General features: G+C 43.6%; 1 protein-coding gene across 12 annotated transcripts in view; it reads left to right on the forward strand.

The window, feature by feature from the left end:
* The window catches only part of PROM1 (prominin 1), a 922,577-nt gene that overhangs the window by 455,048 nt on the left and 441,976 nt on the right, over positions 1–25,553 (forward strand). For all 12 annotated transcript variants that reach the window (XM_069631918.1, XM_069631917.1, XM_069631924.1 and 9 more), the window contains one exon: positions 25,247–25,367. In XM_069631918.1, the coding sequence (XP_069488019.1) occupies positions 25,247–25,367 (121 nt within the window). The remainder of the gene's footprint in view (positions 1–25,246; positions 25,368–25,553) is intronic.

The raw sequence follows: 25,553 nt of genomic DNA on the forward strand, positions 1-25,553 counted from the left end.
TCGTTGCTTCACTTGGTGGCTTCACGGGAGGCTCGGACACCGCGTTCGGAGAGTAATACCTGCCTGTGCGGTACTTGCCATTAGACAACATTTCCCCAGTGACAGTGGACAATACCGCGGATTTTCCCTCGATGTGCTGCAACCTCAACTTTACAATGTGTAATGTTTATTATTTATGTTTAATTAAAATCTAAAATAAAGCCCAACATATATTTTAACAATGGTTGTTTTGATTTTTTAAATGAATCTAGTGTATATTCTCCTGGGAGGGTGAGGTATTTATAAACTCACCCCCCTGCCTTCCATGTAGTAGATCCTGCAGCCATCCTCTTACATTCAGTTAGATGGCCTCTCCTTGGTGAGGCCCTGCGGCAAACGGGTCTTGTCTGCACGACCACCGCCCCGATCCACCCCCCGCCCTATCAAAGGCAGTTCGCACCGGGGTACTTGAGCTGCTGGCAAGTGGAGCTGTCAGGGAGCGATAAAGGCCAAGAGGTGCCAAAGACCATGTACACTTCAAAGTGGTCTATAGAGCATGGGTTTGTTGTTCCCATGTCTACCTCCAGACCCCGTGTCTCCTGCCAAGCATCCCCCTCACGCTGGACGGCCCCCTGCAATCCACATAAGTGTGTCTCCATTCACGAGTCTTCCTGTGTCTTGTCTGCACGACCACCGCCCCGATCCACCCCCCGCCCTATCAAAGGCAGTTCGCACCGGGGTACTTGAGCTGCTGGCAAGTGGAGCTGTCAGGGAGCGATAAAGGCCAAGAGGTGCCAAAGACCATGTACACTTCAAAGTGGTCTATAGAGCATGGGTTTGTTGTTCCCATGTCTACCTCCAGACCCCGTGTCTCCTGCCAAGCATCCCCCTCACGCTGGACGGCCCCCTGCAATCCACATAATGCCACGACATATACACGTCATTCATTCACAAACACACCCCTGGTTCGAATTCTTTATAACCCACTTCATATTTCTAATGAGAACTTCTTTGCGCTTTGCTAGTCAACCCGTGAAGGTGCTGGTTATCTGCTCTTCGTCTCTGTGAACTTCCGTGACCACTTTGAGCAAACTCGTCAGTTTGCAACCTGTGAACTGCTCCCTGTTCTACGACAAGAAACTACTCTGATCCCTGCATCTAACTGTTTGTTCGTCAAGGTAAGTCCATGTACCATAATCATTTTGCGTCCAATTTTTTAATTTATATCTATTTGCTAGTAGTCATCAAATTGCATCCATGTTTTCTTTTCGTTCACGACAGTACATGCAAGGAACTAGTCACATGTTCTGAGTTTAGTCAAATTACTTTTTCTATTTTTTGAAAGTTATTGAAATACTTATCCGCATGTGAATAACGTGTATAGTTCCAAGAACCAAAACGGACCTTGCATTGAACCTTTTATGTGTCATTTACTGTTTTAACACATTGGTATTCATAGAGAATTGTTGATCTTTACTTTTCAGAACTTTCCATAATGCCTGCCTGTTCCATTGGCGGTTGCCCTTCGAAGACCCATAACAAATCTGAAGGTACTATAATGCATGTTTTCCCTAAGACAATAGATCAGATAAGAGAATGGGTCCGATATTGCGGATATCCAGCCTCTGAGCTAGAAAGTAGAGTCCTAGAAGTCTTTGCGGACAAGAGGGGTGATCGATACCGCATCTGCAGCAGGCACTTTAGCCCAGACATGTACTCCACATCATTGCTAATAAAGAAGAAAACACCGCGAGCGAGGCGAAAATTGCTCTCAACCGCTATTCCCACTCTATTCGTCCACATCCCTCCACTGGTGAGTCAAGTTTACGTATTTATCTCTCGGCCTTGCGGTAGTGTGTAGCATTAGCTAACAATAATTTCCCCCTTTATGTATCCACTCAATATGAAGGCGGAAGATTCTCCATCCGTGTCGTTATTGCAGTCATCAGCCACTTCAAGCGCCTATCGGGTAATCTTACTTAGCTATTCTGACACTGACTTGTTTTAGGCATGTAAATCAATAGTTTTAATTGATCGTGTAATTATTTTACCTAATGGTACACCCTTGTACTCGTCCTCTAGTCTTTGTTTTCAGTTATAATTATTGTTATCCAAAATAATGCAAGTACTGTCTTTCAGGGAGATGCTGAGGAGTCCAACGCATTGACGACAACCGTAGATGTCACTCAGATGCTCGAGGTACGTTTCCGGACAGTTCCATCGATGGAGATCATCAGATCTTGCATTCTTGTAGCGTGATTGTTACACACAATGTTTCTTTCGTTTTTAGCCATTGATATGTCCTTCTGTCGTCGCCCTCCTATTTGTCTTCTTTTTTCAATATTGTGTTCATTACTAATGAAAGTCCTATGTTTCAGGGAGTCGATGGAGCATTAGTCCAAGTAGAAGGGGGAGCATGCAGTTACGGGTCGGCGCAACAGCTTGCAGAAGTGTGCACCGCAGTTACATCGTCCCTTGATGTTCTTATGCATTTCGAGGTATGGATACTGACAGTTCGATCAAGCGAAATCATATGACGTGATTACATCCGCTATACTTCCTTCTTTATTAACGCAAGTACTATGTTTCAGGGAGATGACGGAGCTTCTTCTACAAGAACATCACCCCTAGTAGTTGATGCAGATCTCTGGGTGGTGACACTTCCAACGATCGAGCAAATCGAATCATATTTACATATCCATTATTTATTTTAGACAACTGATCATTTGTGCAGGTCTATTTAGATGAGCCGTTGACGCCTGCTCAAAGTTTATGTTCTTTTTAACAAAATAGAAAAGCATACTAATGCAATTACTGTGTTTCAGGGAGTTGCTGAAGCGTCATCTTCAATAATATCATCAATGGAAGTCTATGCGGAGCCCGAGGTATGGATCTTGACAGTTCAATCTAACTAGATCAACAATGCGTGAACTATTGTCGTTTGAATGTTCTACACAATGCGTTCATTCGTGTTTTGCTATTGAGATGTACGTATGGGTATTGGTCCCCAAGTACATTTTGTGTTTTCAATATTATTATACATACTAATGAAAGTTCTATGTTTCAGGGAGTCGATGGAGCCTCAGTGAGTGATGGATGTGCTTATCATGAAAATATAGTCGTTGCAGCGCGAGAGGAAGTGGAGACATGCACACACGAGTCGGAGCAACAGCGTCCAGATGTTGAAGTTCGAGGCAAGAAAGTTTCAAAGAAAAGAAAGCAAAAGAAGGTTAGTGTCCTGTTCACTATATTATGTTGTCTTTCACTGTCAATAGTTCAATACTGTAAGTTGTGTTTAAACTGAACATCCCTTTTCTAATCTGTCCTCTAGTTGCGAGTGGGTGTAAGAACTAGATCTACACAGACAGTGAAGCGAACGAGAGATGTTGCTTGTCAAACCTTTTGGCAGGGACTTGAGACTGGAGATGCATCGTGCCAATGGGAAGAATATGAAGTGATTGACAACGGAGCTATACCACCACCAGCCATTGATAGTGAATGTCCTCCTGGTAGTTTGGATGCAGTCGGAGATCAATTCACAGAATCCACACCCGCAAAAAATAAGAGCGCGCGAAAGTTGAAGACATTGTTTTTTTCTCCCATCTCCGGACAAGGAACAGATGTTGCAATGGAAGAGAATGACGTGGACGACAATGAAACACCATCAATATCACTCAGCATAGCGGAAGACGATATCAGAGATTGTACCTTTCATGCGAGTGACATGTCCTCAACGTTACAGGCCGAACCAGCTGGGATGCAGAGTGACAGTATAAGGAAAGAGGCCAAATTCATTGTATTCGATAGCTGTTTGATGGATATTATTATGATGATGAAATGTGGGCATTCGGTTGGTGGGGAAGTATGTGGGGAGCCATTGATTAATGTGACTCGTGCAATTCGAGGCACTAACCTTAAAATACATGCCACCTGTACACAATATCATCCGTTCGCATGGTCTGCACAACCCATGCTGGGGCAACTGCCAGCAGGCAATCTACTTTGTGCAGCGGCCGCACTTTTTAGTGGTTCAAGTTTTAAAAAGTTACAGTATTTCTTTCAGTTTGTGGGAATCCATTTCATTGCGAAAAGTCAGTTCTACAAATACCAAACCGATTATCTATTTCCAGCCATCAGCGAAGCTTGGAGAATGGAAAAAATGTCAATGGAAAGTACATTCGCGGGCAAACGCTTCAGGCTAGCCGGTGATGGACAGTGCGACAGCCCAGGATTTTCAGCCAAGTACTGCACCTACCACTTTCAGGACATGGAAAGTAAGAAAATTGTGAGTTCGGTGGTCGTGCAGGTGTCACAAAGTACATCCTCAGTGGCCATGGAGAAAGTTGGCTTTGTAGCATCATTGCAAGAACTACAATCGCGGGGAATGGTGATCGACCTGATAGCCACGGACAGACACGTTTCAATTGCCAAGACAATGAGAGAAGAGTACAAAAATATAAATCACCAATTTGACGTATGGCATCTTGCAAAAACAATCAATAAAAATTGTCGGCTGCAGGAAAAAAAAAAGATATGCAAGGTATTTCACAGTGGTCCAAGTCAATCAGCAACCATCTTTGGTGGAGCTCAAAAACATGTGAAGGGTCGTTGGAAATTCTACTGGAAAAATGGCGGTCAGTAATGTTGCACTGTAGCAACGTACATCGATGGTCGACAAATGAGCATTTCCACAAATGTGAACATGGCCATTTGTCCACAGAGGAGGCACGGAAGAAGAAGTGGTTGATTCCTTCATCACCCACTCACAAGGCCATTGAAAAGATTGTATTTGATAAAACTATAACAAGAGATTTGAGGGGACTCACGGAATTCTGCCACACAGGAGATTTGGAGGTGTTCCACAATATGTGCCTAAAGTACAGGCCCAAAAGATTGCATTTTGGCATGGAAGGCATGAAAAATCGGACTCTTCTAGCGGTCTTGGCACATAACCATAATGTTGGCCGTCAACAAAGTAGGACGACCGGAACTTTAGGGACGCTTCGCTACAATAAGGCCTTCACTAAAAGAAGTAAACAATGGGTGATCAAACCAGTGTTTGAGGATATGCAATATGAGTTTATTGAGAGACTTATCGTAGATGTCCTCGATAGGCACATACATGGAGTGGTGAACGAACCTATGCAGGGGACAACTGCATTGCCACCCAACATTGCCTCTGTTCCATGTCCACCTAAAGCAGAGCTCATTGAGAAATACACATCACGGTTTAAATGATTGTAATTTGATTGTCTGTTCTCTCGAGTCTCCTCATGTTGCAGGCCCATTGCAATTAAACCAAACAGTAATATAAATCATTTTTACAAAAATTATAGAATGTTTCCGTATTGCAAAAACATGGCCGACCCATAGGGACAATAAAAAAAAAGGCACGCAGACAAGATGTCCCTAAAACTAACTGCAGCTAACTAGAAATGTGTGCTCGCTCAAAGTGAAGGTCAGCTGCTTTGATGTTTTGCTCGGGTGGCGGAACGGCCCACGACCCAATATAAGGTTCTATTGTGATTTGACCTTGACAGGCCGGGACCATCCTGAAAGACTAAGAAAAGATAATGAATAAAATTTCAGAAACGAAACGATGAGCCACGTTCATTAGAAGAAGTAACGTCGGCAAAGAAGGAGTGGTGTTTCGGGTCTGCCCTACACAGAGACACAATGGAAAATGCAAATATAATGTAAGTAACTTTTGATGAGTTTATACCGCAATTTCATTACTATACAGTGGCTTTAAAGACGGGTTCAGTTGTACTTGTTCGTTCTATGTGGCATATTGTTTTCTACCGCGCACTATCTTGAGGAGAAACATCTGCTTTTACTGAAGCACCTCAAAACCTTCCTCTTTGCTTCTGCTTTCTCTCTCCCTCTCCCCTGCTACAACTGGTCCACTGTCTGCGACCTCAGTCCTGGGCCCTTCCACTCTCCACCTGCACTGCCTCCCTGTCAACCCCTGCACTGGGGGACTGTCTCAGTATCCTACAGCCCCCCCTTCCCAGCACTTGTTCTGCACTTACCTTGCACTTGCCACCAGCTGGCCCTATTTATTTATTATTTTATGCTACTTACCTTGTACTCCACTCCCCCCCCCCTCCATGCCTCGCCACGCCTTTAAACACTTGTGTACACCCAGTAGCGCTGTCCTCGCTATGAAATGAATAATTTTAATAAGGATCTGATGGTGAGACTAATTTCATTTTTTATGTTTTTAGGTACATCATTCACTACTGTCTGTGTCACGAGTACCAGACACCGGCGGACGGCTTCTACAGCCGCCAGTTGCTTCTCCGCGTGAACAACGTTACCACCCTGACCATTTTATGGGACGATCGCCAAGTACAAGTATGCCCTTATGCGGTACTAACGGTTAGATGCAACATACCTACCGTTGTGGTGGCCTAGTGCCTCGTTGTTGGAACAGCCATGCGATTATCAGTGCGACCGAAGAGCTTATTTTTATCGTAAACCAACACCCTGTGTACTGCACACGAACATCGCTTCCCTCAAGACGAACTAATTTGGATCGAGAGCAAAGAAAAATGCAAATCGCTGAATATTCTCTAAACATTTGATGTCCAATAAACGTACTTTGCCAAATGTACAATCTTGCCGTTTGCTTTTAAACCACGGTTTCACATTCCGAATTGTGGCGCTGTATTGTGAGATGCTCTAAGACCCTGTGTACAGCAAAGGACCATCGCGTTCCTCAATACGAACTTTTTGGAACGTGCGCAAATAAAAATGCAAATCGCTGAATATTCTCTAAACATTTGATGTCCAATAAACGTACTTTGCCAAATGTACAATCTTGCGGTTTGATTTCAAAGTACAGTTTCATATTCCGAATTGTGGCGCGCTGTATTGTGAGCTGATCTGTGTTGATTTCCGGGGTCTGTGTGGAGTCGCGTAGAAGACGCCTGGGCGCGTTTGCCTACGCAGCTCAGTCACGTCACGGATAGAGGCGGGGAATATGAATGTTTTGATAAAGTCTGTTTCAGGGGCGGGGGATTTGATTTAGTGCCGCAAAGGCAGGTGAGCCAGGTCGATGCGGCGGAATGATAGGATTATCACAAAATGGAGGCTGATTTCGAGTGCGATAAGGGGCGAAAAGTCGGGTAAGGTCCATAGGAAAGTTTCCTACGATCTACCGATTTATGCTTACAAACACATGGCCGACCCGTAGGGACAATAAAAAAAAAGTCCCGGAACTCTCCTTTAACGCAATCCTGTCAAATGCCTTTATTAACACACTCCCAACATGTATGTGTGCACGGTGGCCTTGTGAATAAGGTGCATTGCACATTTCCCAAAATCCGGCCTCTAAAACGACTTCCTCTGCACTCATTTTAGATACCCCCTTTTGTGAGAACTGGGCTGGGAGAGTCTAAGCACTTTATACTGTCGGCAAGCCACAGGACCTTTAGAAGGAAATTGAAAACAAGCTTATTTAAGTAGTAAGTTAGCCCTACCTCAGCAAAACAACCTGGATGTCCCGTTCACTATTTGTCGTTCCTGTCTTCATGTACGCGCCCTGATGCCTGCGTGCTTCGGCGCGATTTAAATGAATGAATAAAATAAATAAATAAATAAATATACTGCAACAAAGAATCTGACTATGCGCCCTAGCTGATGTTTTTGCAGCTTATATCGTTACTCGACTTGTTGTTGATTCGGTGCTCAAGCCAATACAACCATTAGAAAAGATGATGCTAAGGAAACTTGGAGAGGATTTGTAAAGTCCATTCTAAAAATGTTGGTAGGGGGGCGAACACAAGACTTAGCAACGCGTGAGAGCCCGACCCCTAATTGTGGGATGAATGTATTCTCCCCTCTAGACTTATATTAATTATATATTAATAAAGAGCTGGTTGGTGCCTTTTTCAGCACCATTTTCAGAAGAAATTGGAAAGTCATAGGCTTGCAGGGGTCGATCTTCAGATGTTTGGACTACAACTCCCATCGGCCCCAACTAGCATATTCAATGGGGAGAGATCATGGGATTTGCAGTCCAAAACATCTGGAGAGCCAATGAGTGCAGACCCTTGCTCAATAGGATCTACAGGCAATTCGGAAATGTGAGGTATTCCAAAACGTGAGATGTCAGATCTGCCCGTGCAGTTGCTGGGAACAAAAAAGAAATGGGAAAGTAATCCTGAAGTTGCTACCACCAGCTGTACCTTTAGAAAACCCTTGTTATGGGGCCCTGAAACCACAGAGTACAGAATGTGTCTTTTTGGTAAGTATACATCTTAATGGAGGAAGGCAATGGCCAGGCTCAGAGACCAGAGGGTGTCGCAAGCGGCTGCAGTCGCGTCCTCTTGCAGCTGCAGCACGGCTTGACCGCGGGATTAGGTATGGCCATCACACGTCCAGGTTCCTTGCTGTAACCTGGAGACGTTCGATCGGCTCACTCACCGAGGTACGGATCACTGCGCTGTGCACGCCCTTAGTTTTTGCTTCTTCAGCGCCGTGTCCAGGGCTGCTGGGCCTTTCGGGACTTCTGCCTCTGCGCCCTACGCCTCACCTGCGCTACACCCCATGTGACATTGCCGGAGAAGCAGTCAAGGAGTCTGGCAAAAGGCAATAAGGAATATTTTGGAGAGGGTGGGTCCACGGTTTACTAATTAAGAGTGTGCTGTGGGAGACCAGGCCTATTCAGTCTCTTCAATTTGTTTGCTCAGATTTATTCCAGTTGGTTCCTGCCATTCGTGGTTGTAAATTTGCTAGCGTTTGCGCTATGCTCATTATTAGATCGCCTACCTCACAAATGAAGCCCTGCTTATTAAATGAAACAGGCTTTCAAGATAATATGGTGGAAAGGCTAGACTCGATTTCATGTAGAGCTGTGGGTAATAATCGTGTGAGGGAGGTTATGGCTAGGAGCGCCCTGAGAGGTGGCTATCGAGCGCCCTGAGAAGACAGCGCCCCTGTAAAAAGAGCTGTGACTCAGGGGGGAAAGAGAGGGCTGCTGATGTGGATGCCTCAGGGAAAAACTCAGTGGAGCTGGAGGTAGTAACCATTCAGAAGGATCTGGTTGGTCTATTTGATGACGTATCTAGTCCTAGCCAACCTGGGAACTCTACCCATACGCCCGTGTGGCCTTGACATAAGTAGTGCTTTCTCCACCTAAAAGCATGGCCGCTGTGATTAGTCAGTCCATGGTGCAGCTATGCCCGGAAAGTAAGGAGCCTAATGGAAGTGTGAACTGGCATTATATCAAAGATCAAATCATTCACGATCTGGACCAGTGTAAATCTTATAAGGACTTTGGTAACTGGGTGGATTAATTTGATGAGATTATCTCACACACTCCTTCGAATGAGAGTGATTTGTGGGTCAATCTGATTTGAGAGAGCCAGAGGTCAATAGGATGGATCTAGCTTGCCAAACCCCTATCTATGTCCATAATTATTAATGCGGAAAATCCAGTAAAGGAGATAAAAGAACCTCAGATTAATAGCAAGTCCCATGATGTGGACCCTGCAGTGGAGGCAGGAGCCAGAGGGGTTTTTGTACCCCCAAATAAGACTAAAAAGCAGGCCAATCCTTCACCAAGAATGAGCAAGGCTGCTCATGGGAGAGGAAAGCAGGTATGCCTGTAATATTGGCTGTCTCTCTGGCTATGGACTATAGGAACATTATTATCACCAATGTTGAAAAGCCAGAGAGAGTGGAATCCAGAGAGGCGCTCAGGAGCAAGGTTCTGATTTCTGAGTCTATGTAATAGTTTGACCAATGTTCCAATTACTTCGAATGTAAGAATTGTGCTTAATTAATTCTGGTTAATAGTTATTTGGTGTGTCTTAAATGCAGATCATAGTTTCTTTTTTCTTAATGAATTGTTTTTCTGATTTAATCCATCCCTAATGGGAAGACTTTTTCTCTTACCTGTTGTATGCGTTTGTCTGCGCTTCCGTGCCTAAGGGCTCTGTTCCTAATGCTGGTGTTGCCATCACCAGAGATGCCTGTAGAAAACCCTTGTAGATGCCTGTAGAACACCCTTGTTATGAGCCACGCACACCACAGAGTGCAGAAAGTGTGCATATTCCATTAACCGTTGTAGTATAACATTAATTTCAGTTTTCCTTCAGTAGATAAACAGGACTCACAAGAGATCTTTATTGCCAAAAATCAGTAAGAGGCATTTAAACTAAGTCTGCAGTATGCAAATGGTCAATATTATTATATGTGGATAAACTCTACGCTATTGAATCATGTATAAATCATTCTGTGTATGTAGCACACAATGAACTGAATACCTGCCAGTTGATCCCAATGTTCTCAACTGTGGAAGTTAAAGCACATTGAGGAGAAGTGATTTGCCAAGAATCACAATATGGTCAAGTGGTGAAGCCGGCATTTGAGCCCTGCTTTCCAGGATCCACAGGTTACCTTTTAGACAGCCGGGTAGATTATATTTCCTTCTAGTTCATCTTCACTTTTAGAAGCAGCATGCTGTGCCTTCTGCATGGTAATCTTCCGAGGGTTAAGCTAGTACTCTCGTCAATAAATCTGACTTGTAAAGTACCATTTCAAGTGATAAATCAACCAGTTAATATATAAGACATCCGTAATCTGCATTTCAGATCACTGTGTTTATGTCCCGCGCCATTTTATACAATTCTCTAAATACTTTTGTATAGTTGTCACAATGTCATTGTGGGCCTGTGGATCGCGTTTCCTCATGGAGAGGCAGCCTAGAGAACGCTGCCCATGGAATCCCACCAACTGGGAAGAGGCTGTGGGATGTGGGTGCAGGCCTGGAAGAAGGAAGAGTAGTGCGGCGGCATCACTAGGGCAAGCAATTAAGTGTATGGAGCACCAAAGGGGGCATGGCGTGGCGGAGAGGGGCAGATAGGCCTCATGGGGTTGAAGGTGAAGGTGACGGCAAGAGGTTTGGGGGGATGAAATCCTCCAACTTAAAGGAAAAAAGTTGTCTTTGGTGGCCTGATTGGGGCCATGTCTGTGCAGCCTTCTTTGGAGCAGCCTCAAACTGCCAAAATTACATAGAACCCAAAATGTATTTTGCAGCAGCAGGCCATCTTGTGTAATATGCTTTTGTGTTTTACTGGCCGAATCTACTATTAACCTCTTTGATGTTGCCTCTCTCCTGCACGGCACACACATTGCACATTGCTATAGGGTTTGGGAAATATATTATATAAACTTCATGCTCTTAGCCCGAGTAAGCTGCTCCTGATCTTCTTGTGATCGTTTAATCGAGCTGTTGGCAAATAACTGCACTGATGTTACAAATTGACTCCATCTTTGCTTTTTCGCGACCTCTGCGATTCTCTCTCTCTCTCTCTCTCTCTCTCTCTCTCTCTCTCTCTATTCTCCCCTCTGGCCAGATGCACTCTGCAAGTCACACACCTGATGTCTTGATCTCCACTGGCCTCCCCCTCTATATTCCTCTGACTACTCCTCTCTACTGGTGTGACCACTGCCTTCTCTCCTGTGTCACTCTCTTCCCCCCAAGCCAAACCTACGTCAACACTGCTACCTACCTTCTCGGACATCCGGCCCATGAAGGGCGTGTCAGTTAAGGCTTTTGCTGCCACCTTCTCTCCCCCCCTCCTCCCCTGGCTGACTCACACCCTGACACTGCCCTATCCCTTCTCTACTCTTCTATTTCTGATCCTCTTGATGCTCTTGCCCCTGTCATGGGAATCCGTTTGAAATCTAAAGACAAGTGCAACTCCTGGTTTGACTCCGACCTAGCTACACTTAAACGTAAGTGTAGGGTGGCTGAGAGGAAATGGAGGGCTTATTGTTCATCCTCTGACAAACTGGCCTGTCGCCAACCCTGCTGCAGTCTCTAGCCCTCCTGTTGCCTCCCAGGCTCTCTGCAATGCCCTTGCCTCTCACTTTATCACCCCAGGACATTGTGTCCGCCCTCTCCTCCCCTTCCCCGCCTTACCCCTATCCGCCTGTGCCTGCTGACCCTCCCTCAGCCACTCTCCCACCCCCTTCTCGTCCTTTCCTCTTTTCTCCCCCGATGAGGTCGCTAGACAAGTCCGATTTATAAAAACCTAATCACAACAGGCTCATCCCTGTTCCTCTAAAACAATCAAGGACCACATTGACACCCTCGCTTCGGCCCTTGCCGACTTTTGCAGTCACTCCTTTGCCTCAGGATCCTCTTCTTAAGAAACCCACAGCTGATCCTTCCTGTCCGGCTAACTATCGCCCAATTTCCATTACTCCCTTACTTGGCAAACTCCCGGAAAATCTGGCCATCTCTCAGTTTAGCCTTCATTCTGATTCTGTTGGCTGTCTCCATGACCACCAATCTGGCTTCAGAGCTGCCAGAAGCACGGAAACTGCTCTCCATGAACATCCGTGAAGATCTGCTCTCCAACCTTGACTCTAACATTCCCTCTGTCCTCATCCTACTCAATCTCTCATCTGCCTTTGACATGGTCAACCATACTATCCTGCTCAACCGTCTCCGTAATAACCTGGGCAGCACCAATCAGGCTCTGGCTTGGCTGACCTCTTTCCTCTCTGATCGACCCTCCCAGGTCAAACTTGGGTCCTTCCTATCCTCTATATCCCTCTCTACTTGTGGTGTTCCGCAGGGGTCTAACCTCTCGCCCTGACTTTTCAACCTATACCTGGCAACTCTCACCCACTGTATTGCCATTTTCTGCTCAAATTTCCAGTGCTACGCTGACGATACTCAACTCATCTACAGACTGCCCTCAGCCACCTCCTCTCCCTCTCTCATCTCCGAATGCCTTACTGCCATTCAAGATTGGTGTTCCGCCAATGATCTTTGTCTGAACGCCAGCAAGACTGAGATCCTCCTCATTGTCACACCTCCTCCATCCTTTCCCATCACTCTCTGGCCGGCCTCCCTTGGCCCTCCTCCTACCCCCACCTGCGAGGCTAAGAACCTCGGGGTCATCTTTGATTCTACTTTTTCCCTCTCCGCCCACATCTCTGATGTTTCTAAAAAGTGAAACTTCCTACTGCACCTCCTCAGAGGTACTCTACCTTTCCTCTCCTTCCCCCTGAAGCTCACTGTCTTCCAAACTCTGGTTCTCTCTAGGTTGTACTATTGTAACAGCCTCTTTCTAAATCTACCTGCCTCTTCTCTCCGCAACTAATCCAGAACAGGACTGCGAGACTTGTCCTTGGCCTTAAGCCCTGGGATCGTATCTCTCCAGCTCTGAAATCTCTCCATTGGCTCCCAGTGGATGCAAGAATTAAATTTAAAGCCCTCTACATTGTCCTCAAGGCTTTCTGGGGCCTGGGTCCAAAATACCTTCAGCTATGCCTCCGTAAAAACCTCCCCTCTCAAGCTTTCTAAGAAACAAGCTGGGGCTAGATCTGTGTCTTCGGCTTGAGCCTTCCTCTGGAACAGCCCCCCTGCCACTCTAAAACTTGAGGAAAACCATCTAATGTTCCGGAAGCACCTCAAGACTTTCCTCTTTGCTTCTGCCTTTGCACCCCTTTTCCCTTGCTGATCTGTTCTCTCTTGGCACCGTGCACCTGAACATCTTCTGTCCTCAGGGCCCAGGTACCTGCTCACCCTGCCACCCTACTGCACTGCCTCCTGGCCACCCCTTACACTGGGGTCTGTATCTGTACCCATACACAACACCCCTTTTTTCTTCCTGCACTTATCAGACCTACCCTGCCTGCTGCCTTAAACCTAGCACTTGCCAATTGCTGGCTGCACTACCACTGTTTGTTGCCTTTATTATTTATTTATTATTATTTATCTGTTTCTCCTTTGCTTCGCACTTTCCACTTCTCCCCCTTCCATGCACTTCCCCCCCCTCCCCCTCGCACTTGCGCGTTCTCAATGTCACTGGGCCTAGTAAGATTGTTGATTTGTTCTCCCCTGTTCCCCTCCCTTGCCTTGTCGCGCTCTGAAACACCTGTGTTTGAGTGGGATATAAATAAAATATCAATATCAATTCATCAATATCGCTAAATAAAGTCTATAGTCAAATGGTTTCCCTTTACAGTTCTACAGGGCAAGCTTAAGTGAGGAAAATGTATTATTTGTTTATCCAAGCTTTTACTATAGAAAATGTATGTGGTCTGAGCCCACCTCGCTAAGATATTACGCCCTTGTTATAGTCACCAGCTAGCCAATAAGTTGGACATTGTACGTTCTTAACTCTTTAGTGACCTCCCCAGTGCCTTTTGCAGCAATGCCAGCTGTTTTATTTAGCTCCCTTGATAGGTCACACAGTTGAAGATGTTATTCCGTTTGCGCTAAGTTATTATTTTACATGATTCAACACATTTTCATACTAAACGGAAGTGACCATTTCAAATTAGCACATGGGTATCATTACTTAGCCAATCAGAATGTTCAGAGAGCAGTCAATAACTACTGGTATTGACTGCATTCTGAACATTCTGTCTTCAAAAGCAAACAGGGATTGAACATTGCAATTTCCTGGCAAAAATGATTTCAACAAGACACCCCTTCTCTAGGATTAACATGTTTTTTGTTCAACATCCTTGTTGTAATGTATTATTTTTGTCTTTTCCTGTCCTGTTGGCCACCTATGTATGATTGTGTAGAATGTTGGTCACTGAAATGATTGGCAGCCCAGGAGCATATTGGTGAATGTTGCCATATGAGTGTTGCAAGAGTGTCAGTTGGGGCCTGAGCAGGGTTGTGTGAGCATGGCCTGTGGGTGTGCTGAGTGCACCTTGTCCTGTAGTATAAGCTGAGAGTCACTGGAACCCTAACATGTAAATATGTATAATAAAGGCTACCAGGCTTTATACTAAGTGGCTCCACAGCGGGTCTGTGTCTGGACATCTCAGCTACTTCGCATTACAACAATCCTATGTAAAAGACCAAAGAGAGAGCTGCAACATGGCCAATTGCTTTCACTTTCTTACAGATAAAACATTTACTTTAACATGGCACCTGATGCAAGCTCATGTTAAACCAGCTCTAATTGAACTACGTTTGCAATTAAAATACTTACATTTATGAAGATAACCATGTTATTTAAATACTACAAAATAATTTAATTTACTGTTTCAGTTTGTCTATTTGCTTTACTAGCTATTAAAATAAAACTCAGAAACATGTTTTACTATTACCGTGTGCTAATAGTCTGATAGACCTCGGGAGGGGTCATTATGCCTTTAATGACCCGTTGCCAATTTAGCTTGGTAGTGGGTCAGTATCCCTTGTAAATTACACCTCCCTTAATCTATAAGGGAGGTGTTCTTTAAAAGGTTACAATAATTCACATAAGTATTGTCAACAAAGCCCGGTAATAAGCAATTGACTCTGAACAAGTGCTTGCCTCCTCAACAGACAGGTATTGCTACTCAATTGTTGGCACTGGTTTGCTATCCCCAGCTGGATGATTCCAGGCAACTTGAGTGCAATACCCAGGACGGGCCTACTCAGCCCTTTCACCTCCTGTGGTTGATAAATTGAGTACCAGGAGTAGGTGATAATGGTGAGACTGATGGTTACGCCGCCTTTAGAACCTGGAAGGTTCTAGCATGACCTGCTATATAAATTAGCCAATTATTGCTTAGTGTAAACAACAGTAACTTAGAAATGTAAGAAACTGTTCCTCAACAAATTGCATACAAACTCACCAACGTTTTAAGACATATTTTAACATTTTTACATTTTCTATTCTTTTTGCGTATTACCAAATACTACATTCAGTACACTTTTTGCAGTCATTTTGGTGTGGGAACAGGGTTGGCTGTATCCTAATTTACTGGCAAAGTAAAAGGTCTCTGCCCCTAAAAATAATCGTTGCCATTTTTGTGAATTTGTAGCATGTAGTCCACTTCCGCCACCCTCGACAGCCCTGTGATGGGGATCAGCATGCATCCCCACCCACGTTGAATGCTGGAAGCCATGGCAACTCATGTCAATGCGTCTGCCATGCACATAGGTCCTCAAAAGACTGATGGTATCCTGGCGGTAGATCCACTAGGATTCTCTCAAATGTTAGTACTGTTCCCGGCATTCTGTCCGCCGGAGTGAAAGTGTTAATCCCCATTCATGGAGTCCCATGAGGGGATTTGCCATCATTACTGGCACCGGCAATGCCATTGCCGGTAATGAAGGTTTTTTTGCCGGTAGGGCGCCTGCCTTACCTCCAGCGGTGGAGGTAACACAGGTGCCCCACCGGCAAACCTGTAGTCGGTCGGTGCGGTAAAGTGCCGGTATACATCAATACCAGCACTTTATTACCAGACCGGCCGACTTTTAATGAGGCCCATAGTGTCAGCATTAGCAATGGATGCAGGTAAGGTTCATAAAAAGGCATGGCCCAGATGAATGTCACTTAATATGCATTGTCAATGTTAGAAGTCTCCGTGCAAAATATTTTCACCTCATTCAGTAATGCCACATTTTACTGGAAATGCCAAACGTTGCACACGACCATTGCACTCGTGGCTCGTTTTCAGTGGTATGACCCCGGGCGGGCTTCTTTGTGAAAACATTTTTGCCCAGTTGGAATTCTAGGATTGATGCTTTCTGTTTGCAGATCCTATATGTGTATTATGGGGAAGCAGTCACTACCCTATGGTTAAGGTTAGTCAGACTCCCATAGGAAACCCGAATAAATGAATTGCTGATAGCATTTAACTTGTGCAACGGATTTGGCAACGGATTTGGCAGAAATTCTGAAGACAATTAGGAACGCACACCCCCCCCCCCCGTCCCAGACTGCATAGTTTGTAAAAGTTTTGCTAAAAATATTAAGAAAAATAAAAAGTTACAGCCTACTTTCCATTCATTTTCCCACATACAAAAGAGGTCAATTTTTGCCTGGATCCTGGATCGCACAGCCCAAACCACTAGACGGATTTGGCCCAGGTCCAAAACAACTTGGGAACGAAGCGTTGCCTCGAGGCCTTTTTGTGGTTTGGGGTTATACCGTGCAGTAGTTTCTTTAATATGTGATGGAGAAGAGGGTGCCTCCTTCTCCAGAATAGATAGTTACATCTTGGGTAAATTGCCGGGAAACCGTGTGTTTATAAATGAAACAGCCGTATTTTTTATTTTTCTTGATGCGAGAGGTAGCCGCAGGTATAGCCGAGGGTATCCGAAAATGAAATGCAGAAAAAAAGCTATTTGTGGGTCAAAAACCATGCACATGCCATCGGGCTAGAGGTGGGGTGAGGAAAGTGGACACCAAGTGAAATTTGGTGGTTGGAGGGGGTCTAGGGACTGAGTTTGCAACACAAAGCTTTTCTGTAACCTCGACTATAGCCACGAATAGCCGACATTTCATAGCAAACTGCGTGATGGAAACAGCGTGCGTTGTGGGGGGAATGGGAGAGGGTAGGGGAGGGGAGCAGGCACAGAGGGGTGGACACTTGGCGAGGGACTGGGGATGCAGGAAAGCCTTTTTTCAGCAATTCTTCTGATATTTGTGGCTAAAATATGATTAAAGATAGCCGAGGGCATCTATAGATCTGTACTCATGGCTATAGAAAAAAATATATGTTTACAGCTACAGTGACATCGGGGGGGGGGAATCACTGGCCGACACGAAAGGCATCTGGGACTCCCATCCATGCAGTAACCAGGATTGACCCTGCTTAGCTACAAAGCCCCTCAGGCCATGTTGCCTAATAAATGAGTACAATTTACAAGACCACTTAGAGCAACATGGCCTGAGGGGGCCGGCCCTTTTCTTGCTTTGAAGCTAAGCAAGGTCCATCCCAGTTACTGTATGGATGGCAGGCAGTCTACAGCCCCAGATGCTGTATGTCTCCTTAGTTTTAAATATCTCATAACACACTAAGAAAACACACATCATCCGCATTATTTGTTTCTAAATCATGCTACTGTTAGATCTTGTAAGTATTGCACTCTAAAGAACAAGCTGCCATGAGGCCCACCTGAAAAGAACAGGTATTTCTCCTTATGGAGCTGCAAATACATGCAGAATTGTGAATCCAGCTTGTAGGTGCGTGGCAAACTAGAATAGCCTTTTGTTATGTATATATGATATGCCCCAATATGTTTGCAAGATCCTCTCTGTTCCCAATGCTCTCCGAGAGACGATTTTATTGCCTTTTGCTAAATTGCATTTTCATACTTGTAGTCTCACAGTCACGATGGGGAGAATAATGCCACACTATTACACTTTTTGCCTAACATAGTTCTATAAGGATTTATACATTTCAGTGACACTATGGTATGTGTACTTTTCAAGTTATCTTTATAAAGTAGGTTATTGTTGAAAGCCAGGCATGGAGGTGAGGAGGGTAATTGATGAGGGGGCAAGTAAGTCATGATTATTTGCCCTGGATGTGGCAAGAGAGTTTGTAATTTTAGACACTGGTGCAGTTATTTTCTGATGATTGTGGCTGCTTTTCGGGGCACAAGTAAAGCACACATGTGGGTGGAACGCATAATGTTTTTTCAGAGGGTGGATACAACCTCTTGTTTTTTTTTGAGATTGGCACTTGTCTTGTACTGGGATTTATTTTTACAGGGAATATTTCCTTATGGATTGCTGGGTTTAAAAGGTGAGCACCGTTTACACTTTGCCAGCATATGTATTAGAGCATTTCCTCTCTCAGGTTATTTATCTGGTTTTGATAACGTTTTTTAAAAGTCCAATGCTATTTTGTCTTGCGCACTTTGGCATTATAAAAATCAGTAAATACAGAAATAACCTTGATTGACCAGCATGAAACTACCATGACATACTCCCCTAAGCTTTATTGTACAAAGGTAACCCCTGTAGTATTTACGTATTTACCACTCTGACAGAAGCTGCCTGATCTGTATGGGACATGCCTGATCATTGTATGGTGGGTAGTATTGGAACACTTGGAACTCAGGTGTTTATAGAGTTCTAGAAGGAAGACTGTGATTGAATTATAACTGTCCAGCTCCCTATGCTACTGGTTGTCTCCCTCCTCCTTTCCTTATATATATTATTATACTTATATTATCATACCACATCATTCAATAAATATACTTGAATTATAACTGCCTCCTGTATACATAATATATACCGCGGCTACTTCAAGTGGCGACGAGGATGGGATCAAGTGAATTGATGCGGCATCGAGATGCACGGAGCTGCTCCGCTCATGCCCGAGCGTAGAAGCGGCCCCGTCTCATGTTCCTGAAGGTAACGCTTCGCAGCTCCAGTGCGGCACATGAAGAATATGACGTTCGGTGATACGATCACTGAGCCGCTGCAGCATTGATTGTAACTTTCTCCGTTTATATTGACTGTGGAGTTCGCGCATGCGCCCAACGCGCTTAGGCAGGAAAACTTCCTTAAAGGCGCAGTACGCCGTGTTTGTTTTCCAACGTAATGCTGCAATTTATGCACTTTGACAGTGCTGAATAGGTATTGTCATAGGAAGCAGATAGTCCTGCTGCCTTGCAGTACAATTTCAGAGGTATCAGTTAATATATGAGTGAACACTCTTCTACTGGCTAACAATATACTCATCTATCCAACGTCAGAAGGTGCAACGGGAACAATTTTCAATTGAAAATAATACGTGTACACTGACAAGGATTGTACACTCAAGCACTATCTGTATTGGTGCAAAATTGAATTCTAAGGAGCTGCACTATATATACAATTTAGTGGTCTACATAACATAAACTGTCATGGCATTCAGCAGTGTGCCTCCACCTGTTTTTTTTATGCCCAGCACTGACGAACCAGCTTTACCTTGGAAAAGGTGGATAAAATCTTTTGAACATTATGCAGGGGTGATCTGTGGTCCTAATTGCAGTGCGGAAAAAAGGAAGTCATTACTCTTGCACTGTTTGGGTCCTGTTGGACAAGAAAAATACGAAACACTTCCAGAATTACCAGAAGATGAGAGAGTGGACCTGAATGAATACCAGTTAGCTGTAAAGAAAATTGATAAACATTTTGAGAAAAAAGTGAGTATAATTCTAGAGCGTTATAAGTTTGGCAAACGCACACAGGAGGAGGGAGAAAGTGTGGAAAAGTTTGTCACTGCATTAAGGAAATTAGCAAAGTTATGCAATTTCAATGAGCAACTGGACGAGAGACTCAGAGACCAATTTATGTTGGAGTGTCGCAGTAGCAAAGTAAGGGAAAGATTGTGGTCAGAAAGTGATCCTTCCCTTGACACTGTTCTTCGAGTAGCAAAAGAAGTAGAGCACACTGAGAAGTGTGTTAAAGAATTGGAGAACAAGATGAAACAAGTAAAAATAGGAAGCAGTAATAGTAAAATTCATGACACGCATGATGAGGAGTCGATTTCAATGATCAATAATGACACCGCTAAGAGGAGGTCTGTCACTAAACAATATAATTCAATGAGAGCGGATAAAAGATCAAGCAAATATGGTCAGAAGGGTCCATCATATGAGGTTTCTAAGAAAAACCACACAGAGAATCAATTAAGGAAAGTGGAAAAAAAACGTCAAGGAAAGTGTTACAGATGTGGCAATGTGAATCATTGGGCTGATGACCCAGACTGTCCAGCATTAAAAATCATTTGTAACAAGTGCAAAGGAAAAGGTCACTTCTCTAAATGTTGCAGATTTCGCGACAGTGCCATGAATTGGATAGGGGACAATTCTGATAGTGATCGTAGTGAGATGGAAATTCAAGATGATTGTGTATGCACTATAACTGACGATGATGATGAAGAAGTGTTGGAAAGTCCCAGGGCAATAGTGTCGATTGATGGCAATGAAGTACGTATGATGATTGATACGGGTGCAAAATATACGCTTCTGCCGAAGCAATTTTGGAACAGGAACAAACATGAATATTTACATGAGACGGATATTAATCCAAGGGCATATGGAGGTGTGAGAATTGATGTCATCGGCTGGCATTGGGGAAGGTTGAAATTTAAGAATAGAAGTGCAAATGGAAAAATATATATTACAAGCGAAGGGAAGACTGCCCTACTCAGCTGGACTCACCAGAGTAAATTACGAGTGAAAGTAGACTCAACCAGTGAGGAATCAGTTTTGGCCATAAGCAGTAGAAGTACTGAATCGATTAATGGTGGTGATATTATACGCAAGGCTGGGTTGCTAAAGGTTTTCCGAGATAATATAGGATGTCTTAAAGGTTATACTCATCAAATATTGCTAAAACCAAATAAAAAACCCATAGCTCAAAGATTGAGAAGCATTCCTTTAGCGGTACGAGAAGAAGTCAGCAAGGAAATAAAGAAGTTGGAGGAAGATGGAATCATAGAAAGTATTGATGCCAGTGAGTGGGTTTCTCCACTTGTGGTAATAAGAAAAAAGTCAGGAAAACTTAGGATTTGTATTGATTTACGTGAATTGAACAAATGTGTCATACCTGATCGCCATCCTTTACCTAATATACAAGAAATTGTTTCTACCATTGGACCTTCTAAGATATTTTCGACGTTAGACTTGTCATCTGCTTACCATCAGATTAAATTGCATAGAGATTCAAGGAAACTGACTGCGTTCATAACTCCTGATGGTTTGTATCAATTTAAAAGAATGCCTTTTGGATTAGTGTCGGCTGCATCAGTCTTCCAGAAGGTTATGCATGGTATGTTCAAGAATAATGATGGAGTAGTTTGTTTTCAAGATGACATATTAATTCATGCTGCCACTCAAGAATTACACGACAAGAGATTATTACATGTATGCAAAAAATTATATGATGCTGGCATGACTTTGAGCAAAGACAAGTGCAAGATAAATTGCAAGGAGATCGAATATTTGGGTCATAAAATTACTGCAGAAGGAATTTTTCCAAAGCCTCAATTAGTCAACACCATTGTGGGAATGCCAAGCCCAAGCAATAAAGATGAGATTCGGACATTTATTGGCATGGCTGAATATTACTCAAAATTTGTCAAGGATTTTGCCATACACACTGTTCCATTACGAGAGGCACTCAAGAGGAAAGTGTTTGAGTGGGATGAGGAATGTGAAAATGAATTCAAATTTATAAAGAATGCAATAAATTCTGCTCCTGCATTAAAGAATTTTTGTACTAATGACAAGATTATAATCACTACGGATGCTAGCAACATAGGATTGGGAGCTGTATTGTCACAGGAGAAGAATGGTCAGGAAGTGGTAATCGCCTTTGCATCGAGATTGCTCAAGGGAGCAGAGATTTCATATGCCACTATAGAGAAGGAGGCTTTAGCTATCAAGTGGGCAGCCGACAAATTTAAAAGCTTTATATGGGGCAACCAAGTTGAATTTCGAACTGATCACAAGCCTCTAACTCAAGTGTTCATGTCAAAAGGTCTCAATAAAGTATCCAACAGAATGAGAAGATGGGTCATGATGCTGCAAGAGTTCAATTATACTGTGACATACGTTCCAGGAATAAAGAATGTGTCTGCTGATTGTTTATCTCGATTAACCAACATTTCTGAGATTGTCGATGAAGATGAAGACATGGAGGTGGTATTTTGTGTAGAAACTTCTTCTATATCCAAAGATGTTTGGGATCAAGCTGAATGTAACGATAATAACATCAAGAAATTGAAAGAATTGATTCAAAGTCATGATTCCATGAACAAATCAAAATTTGAGGGGGCAGATCTAAGCCCTTTCTGGACGGTTGCAGATGAACTGCATGTTCACGGAAATTTTGTAATGAGAGGAGATAAAGTCATTCCTCCGACGGATCTGCGGTTGAAGATTATAGAATTGGGTCATGAGGGTCATCAAGGAGTGATAAAGACTAAGCAGAGAATTAGGAATGACTATTGGTGGCCTGGTTGTGACCTGCAAATTGAGCGATATATTAGGGAATGTATCCTTTGTTGTGATGATGAAAAAAAATGTGTGGGTTCCAGACAACCAATGGTTATTACTGATATTCCCAATAGCGTATGGAGGGATATAAGCATGGATATTTTAGGTCCCGTATGGTGTAAAGGTGTACAAAAGTATTGCTTGGTAGTCATAGATCTTCTCACCAGGTGGGCAGAGATTTTAATTACTTCTAGTGTTACAGGTAAAACTGTGGTGGAACTCTTATCAAATATATGTGAGAGGGAAGGTTATCCGGGAAGTATCCTTTCTGATAACGGTACTCAATTCATGTCTAAGGAGGCGGCAGACTTTTGTAAAAAATTTGCCATTGAGCACAAGACTAGCTCAATTTATCATCCACAAACTAATGGAACAGTGGAACGTTTTAATAAGATCCTGAAAGAAACCATCAGAATGGCGTGGGCCAATGGGTTGGATTGGGAGGATGCTCTTAAGGAGAAAGTAATTGCTCATCGCTTCACCCCGCATACCAGCACAGGTGTATCTCCTTTTGAGCATAGCAGGGGAAGAAAGGCAAACACCAAATTAGCTCCCATTTGGCTTATTAAAGGAGGTAAAGAAATAGAAAAGAAGTTGGTTAGTGCAAGAAAGAAAATCAGGGAAACACAAAAGAGGAACAAGGTTAATTACGATAAGAAAGTACGTAACAACAAGTATGATATGAGTAAAGCTGTTGGTAAGTTTGTTAAAGTGTTACTGCCTCCTTGTAAAAGGAATATGTTGTTAGAATAATATAAAGGGAGGGAGATGTGTAGTATTTACGTATTTACCACTCTGACAGAAGCTGCCTGATCTGTATGGGACATGCCTGATCATTGTATGGTGGGTAGTATTGGAACACTTGGAACTCAGGTGTTTATAGAGTTCTAGAAGGAAGACTGTGATTGAATTATAACTGTCCAGCTCCCTATGCTACTGGTTGTCTCCCTCCTCCTTTCCTTATATATATTATTATACTTATATTATCATACCACATCATTCAATAAATATACTTGAATTATAACTGCCTCCTGTATACATAATATATACCGCGGCTACTTCAACCCCCTTTGTTATGCTAATGCCCTGCTAATGATCCCAACCTTGTGATCTCTGGACCATGATTAATAATATAAGCTACTACATGGTTGGTGGGTGTGCTTGGCTGAGCACTGTCCTATGTTGAGTGGCAGATACATGTTTTGATGTGCACTTGAAAGATTGACAACTTGTGTCAATAGTTAACTTTCACCTGCCTCCTAGGTGATTTTTCACTTCTGAATTATGTTTAACTTATCTTGTTCTCGATCACATGTGTATATATACTTATAGTTTTACCCCATATCATAGGTTCTAGTTCAACCAAGGCCTTTATAGGGCTTTTTTGTTAAGATGCAGAGGTTAAACTGCAGTATGGGAAGAGCATACATTTTCTGTTAGGTTTTATACCTAGAGTTAGTTCTTGAACTTAAATTGTATCCATTACTGTTGCAAAGGCGGGTGGCGGGGCTACATGACTTTTGGGGGGTGGGGGAGGTCGAGGTGTCTGTGGTCACTTAAGCGACTGCTTAGGGAATCGCAAAATGCGGTCTTCCTACACCATCACTCCATAGGGTCACTTGTCCCCCCCCCACACACACACACAAACACACACACACACACGTTAGCACAACCACAAAGGACTGTGCTTAATCGTGATTGGCAATTGGTTGCCTTTAACATTGATTGCTTGTGATGGAGAAAGCAACTGGTTGGTAAGTGCCATCTGTCTTAAACCTTTCAGAGCTACTGTAATCAAAGCCCTAGATGGCTTATCACCAGTATAAGTGACGACACCTTAAAGACGTTTCATTAAATGACGGACCCACTGAAGCACACATCCCTCACTCTTTTAATAACGCATGTACTCGCTAGTTGCTGCTAGTTGTTTTTCACTTAAAGCTGAATCTTTCTCATCACCAACTACCACACACTCCCCTTGCCAGTTTCTAGAGAACATCTCCTATGAGGGATGCCTGCAATGGTTTTCCTTCTCTAACCTTTAATCCCATTCCCATTCAGGTAGTGAGTTAGGCGCTCACTGCTCAGACATGCCTTTACCCTGTAGAACCTACCCATAGCAAGATTCCCTCTGTGTGATGTTCTGAGGGTGAACCTGCAGTGGAGATGGGAAGGCTGGGGTACTGCGGCTACAAGGGACGTGGCTACACAATGCTCTATGGAGCACCTCCGGCTTAGCATTAAGGTTTGGTGCTGGTTATTGACCCAGACCTTCGTCATATGTAAGTTTCTCACTGGCACGTGCCAATGCTTATGCCAGGCACCCACACATTACCTTATTATTTGCTGAAAGATTTGCTTCCAAAATGTCAGCATGGCCACAATGTAGTCAATGCACTGGAGGTGAACTGCTACAGAAAGCCTGTGCTGCATGTAAGTGGTTGAATTATTACTCTGTACTTTTCAATTCTAACAAATACACCCCTTTTCCCTTGTACGTCACAGCATCTGTGTTCTCAGTGCTTATGCTGCCAACCAACATCTTACCACCCAAGTACGAGGGACAAAGAAACTGGTGAACAGCAACTTCAAGGACTTGAAGACGTTAATTAATGAAGCTCCAATGGTAGGTCCACCTTCTTCCATTCAGGGCCAGTAGCGATAATGATCTTTTTGTATTGTTATCTCCAGGGTTTAGTGAGTGTGGTATGTTTGGCACATTTGAGAATATCCATGAGTCATTTGCTGAGAATGCTTTATTCTTTGATTAAATATGCAGATCTGACAGTTACCCCTTGGAAACTACGTTTCT

Source organism: Ambystoma mexicanum, chromosome 6q (assembly GCF_040938575.1).
Source record: "Ambystoma mexicanum isolate Mex_15411 chromosome 6q, UKY_AmexF1_1, whole genome shotgun sequence".
Classification (NCBI taxonomy): domain Eukaryota; kingdom Metazoa; phylum Chordata; class Amphibia; order Caudata; family Ambystomatidae; genus Ambystoma; species Ambystoma mexicanum.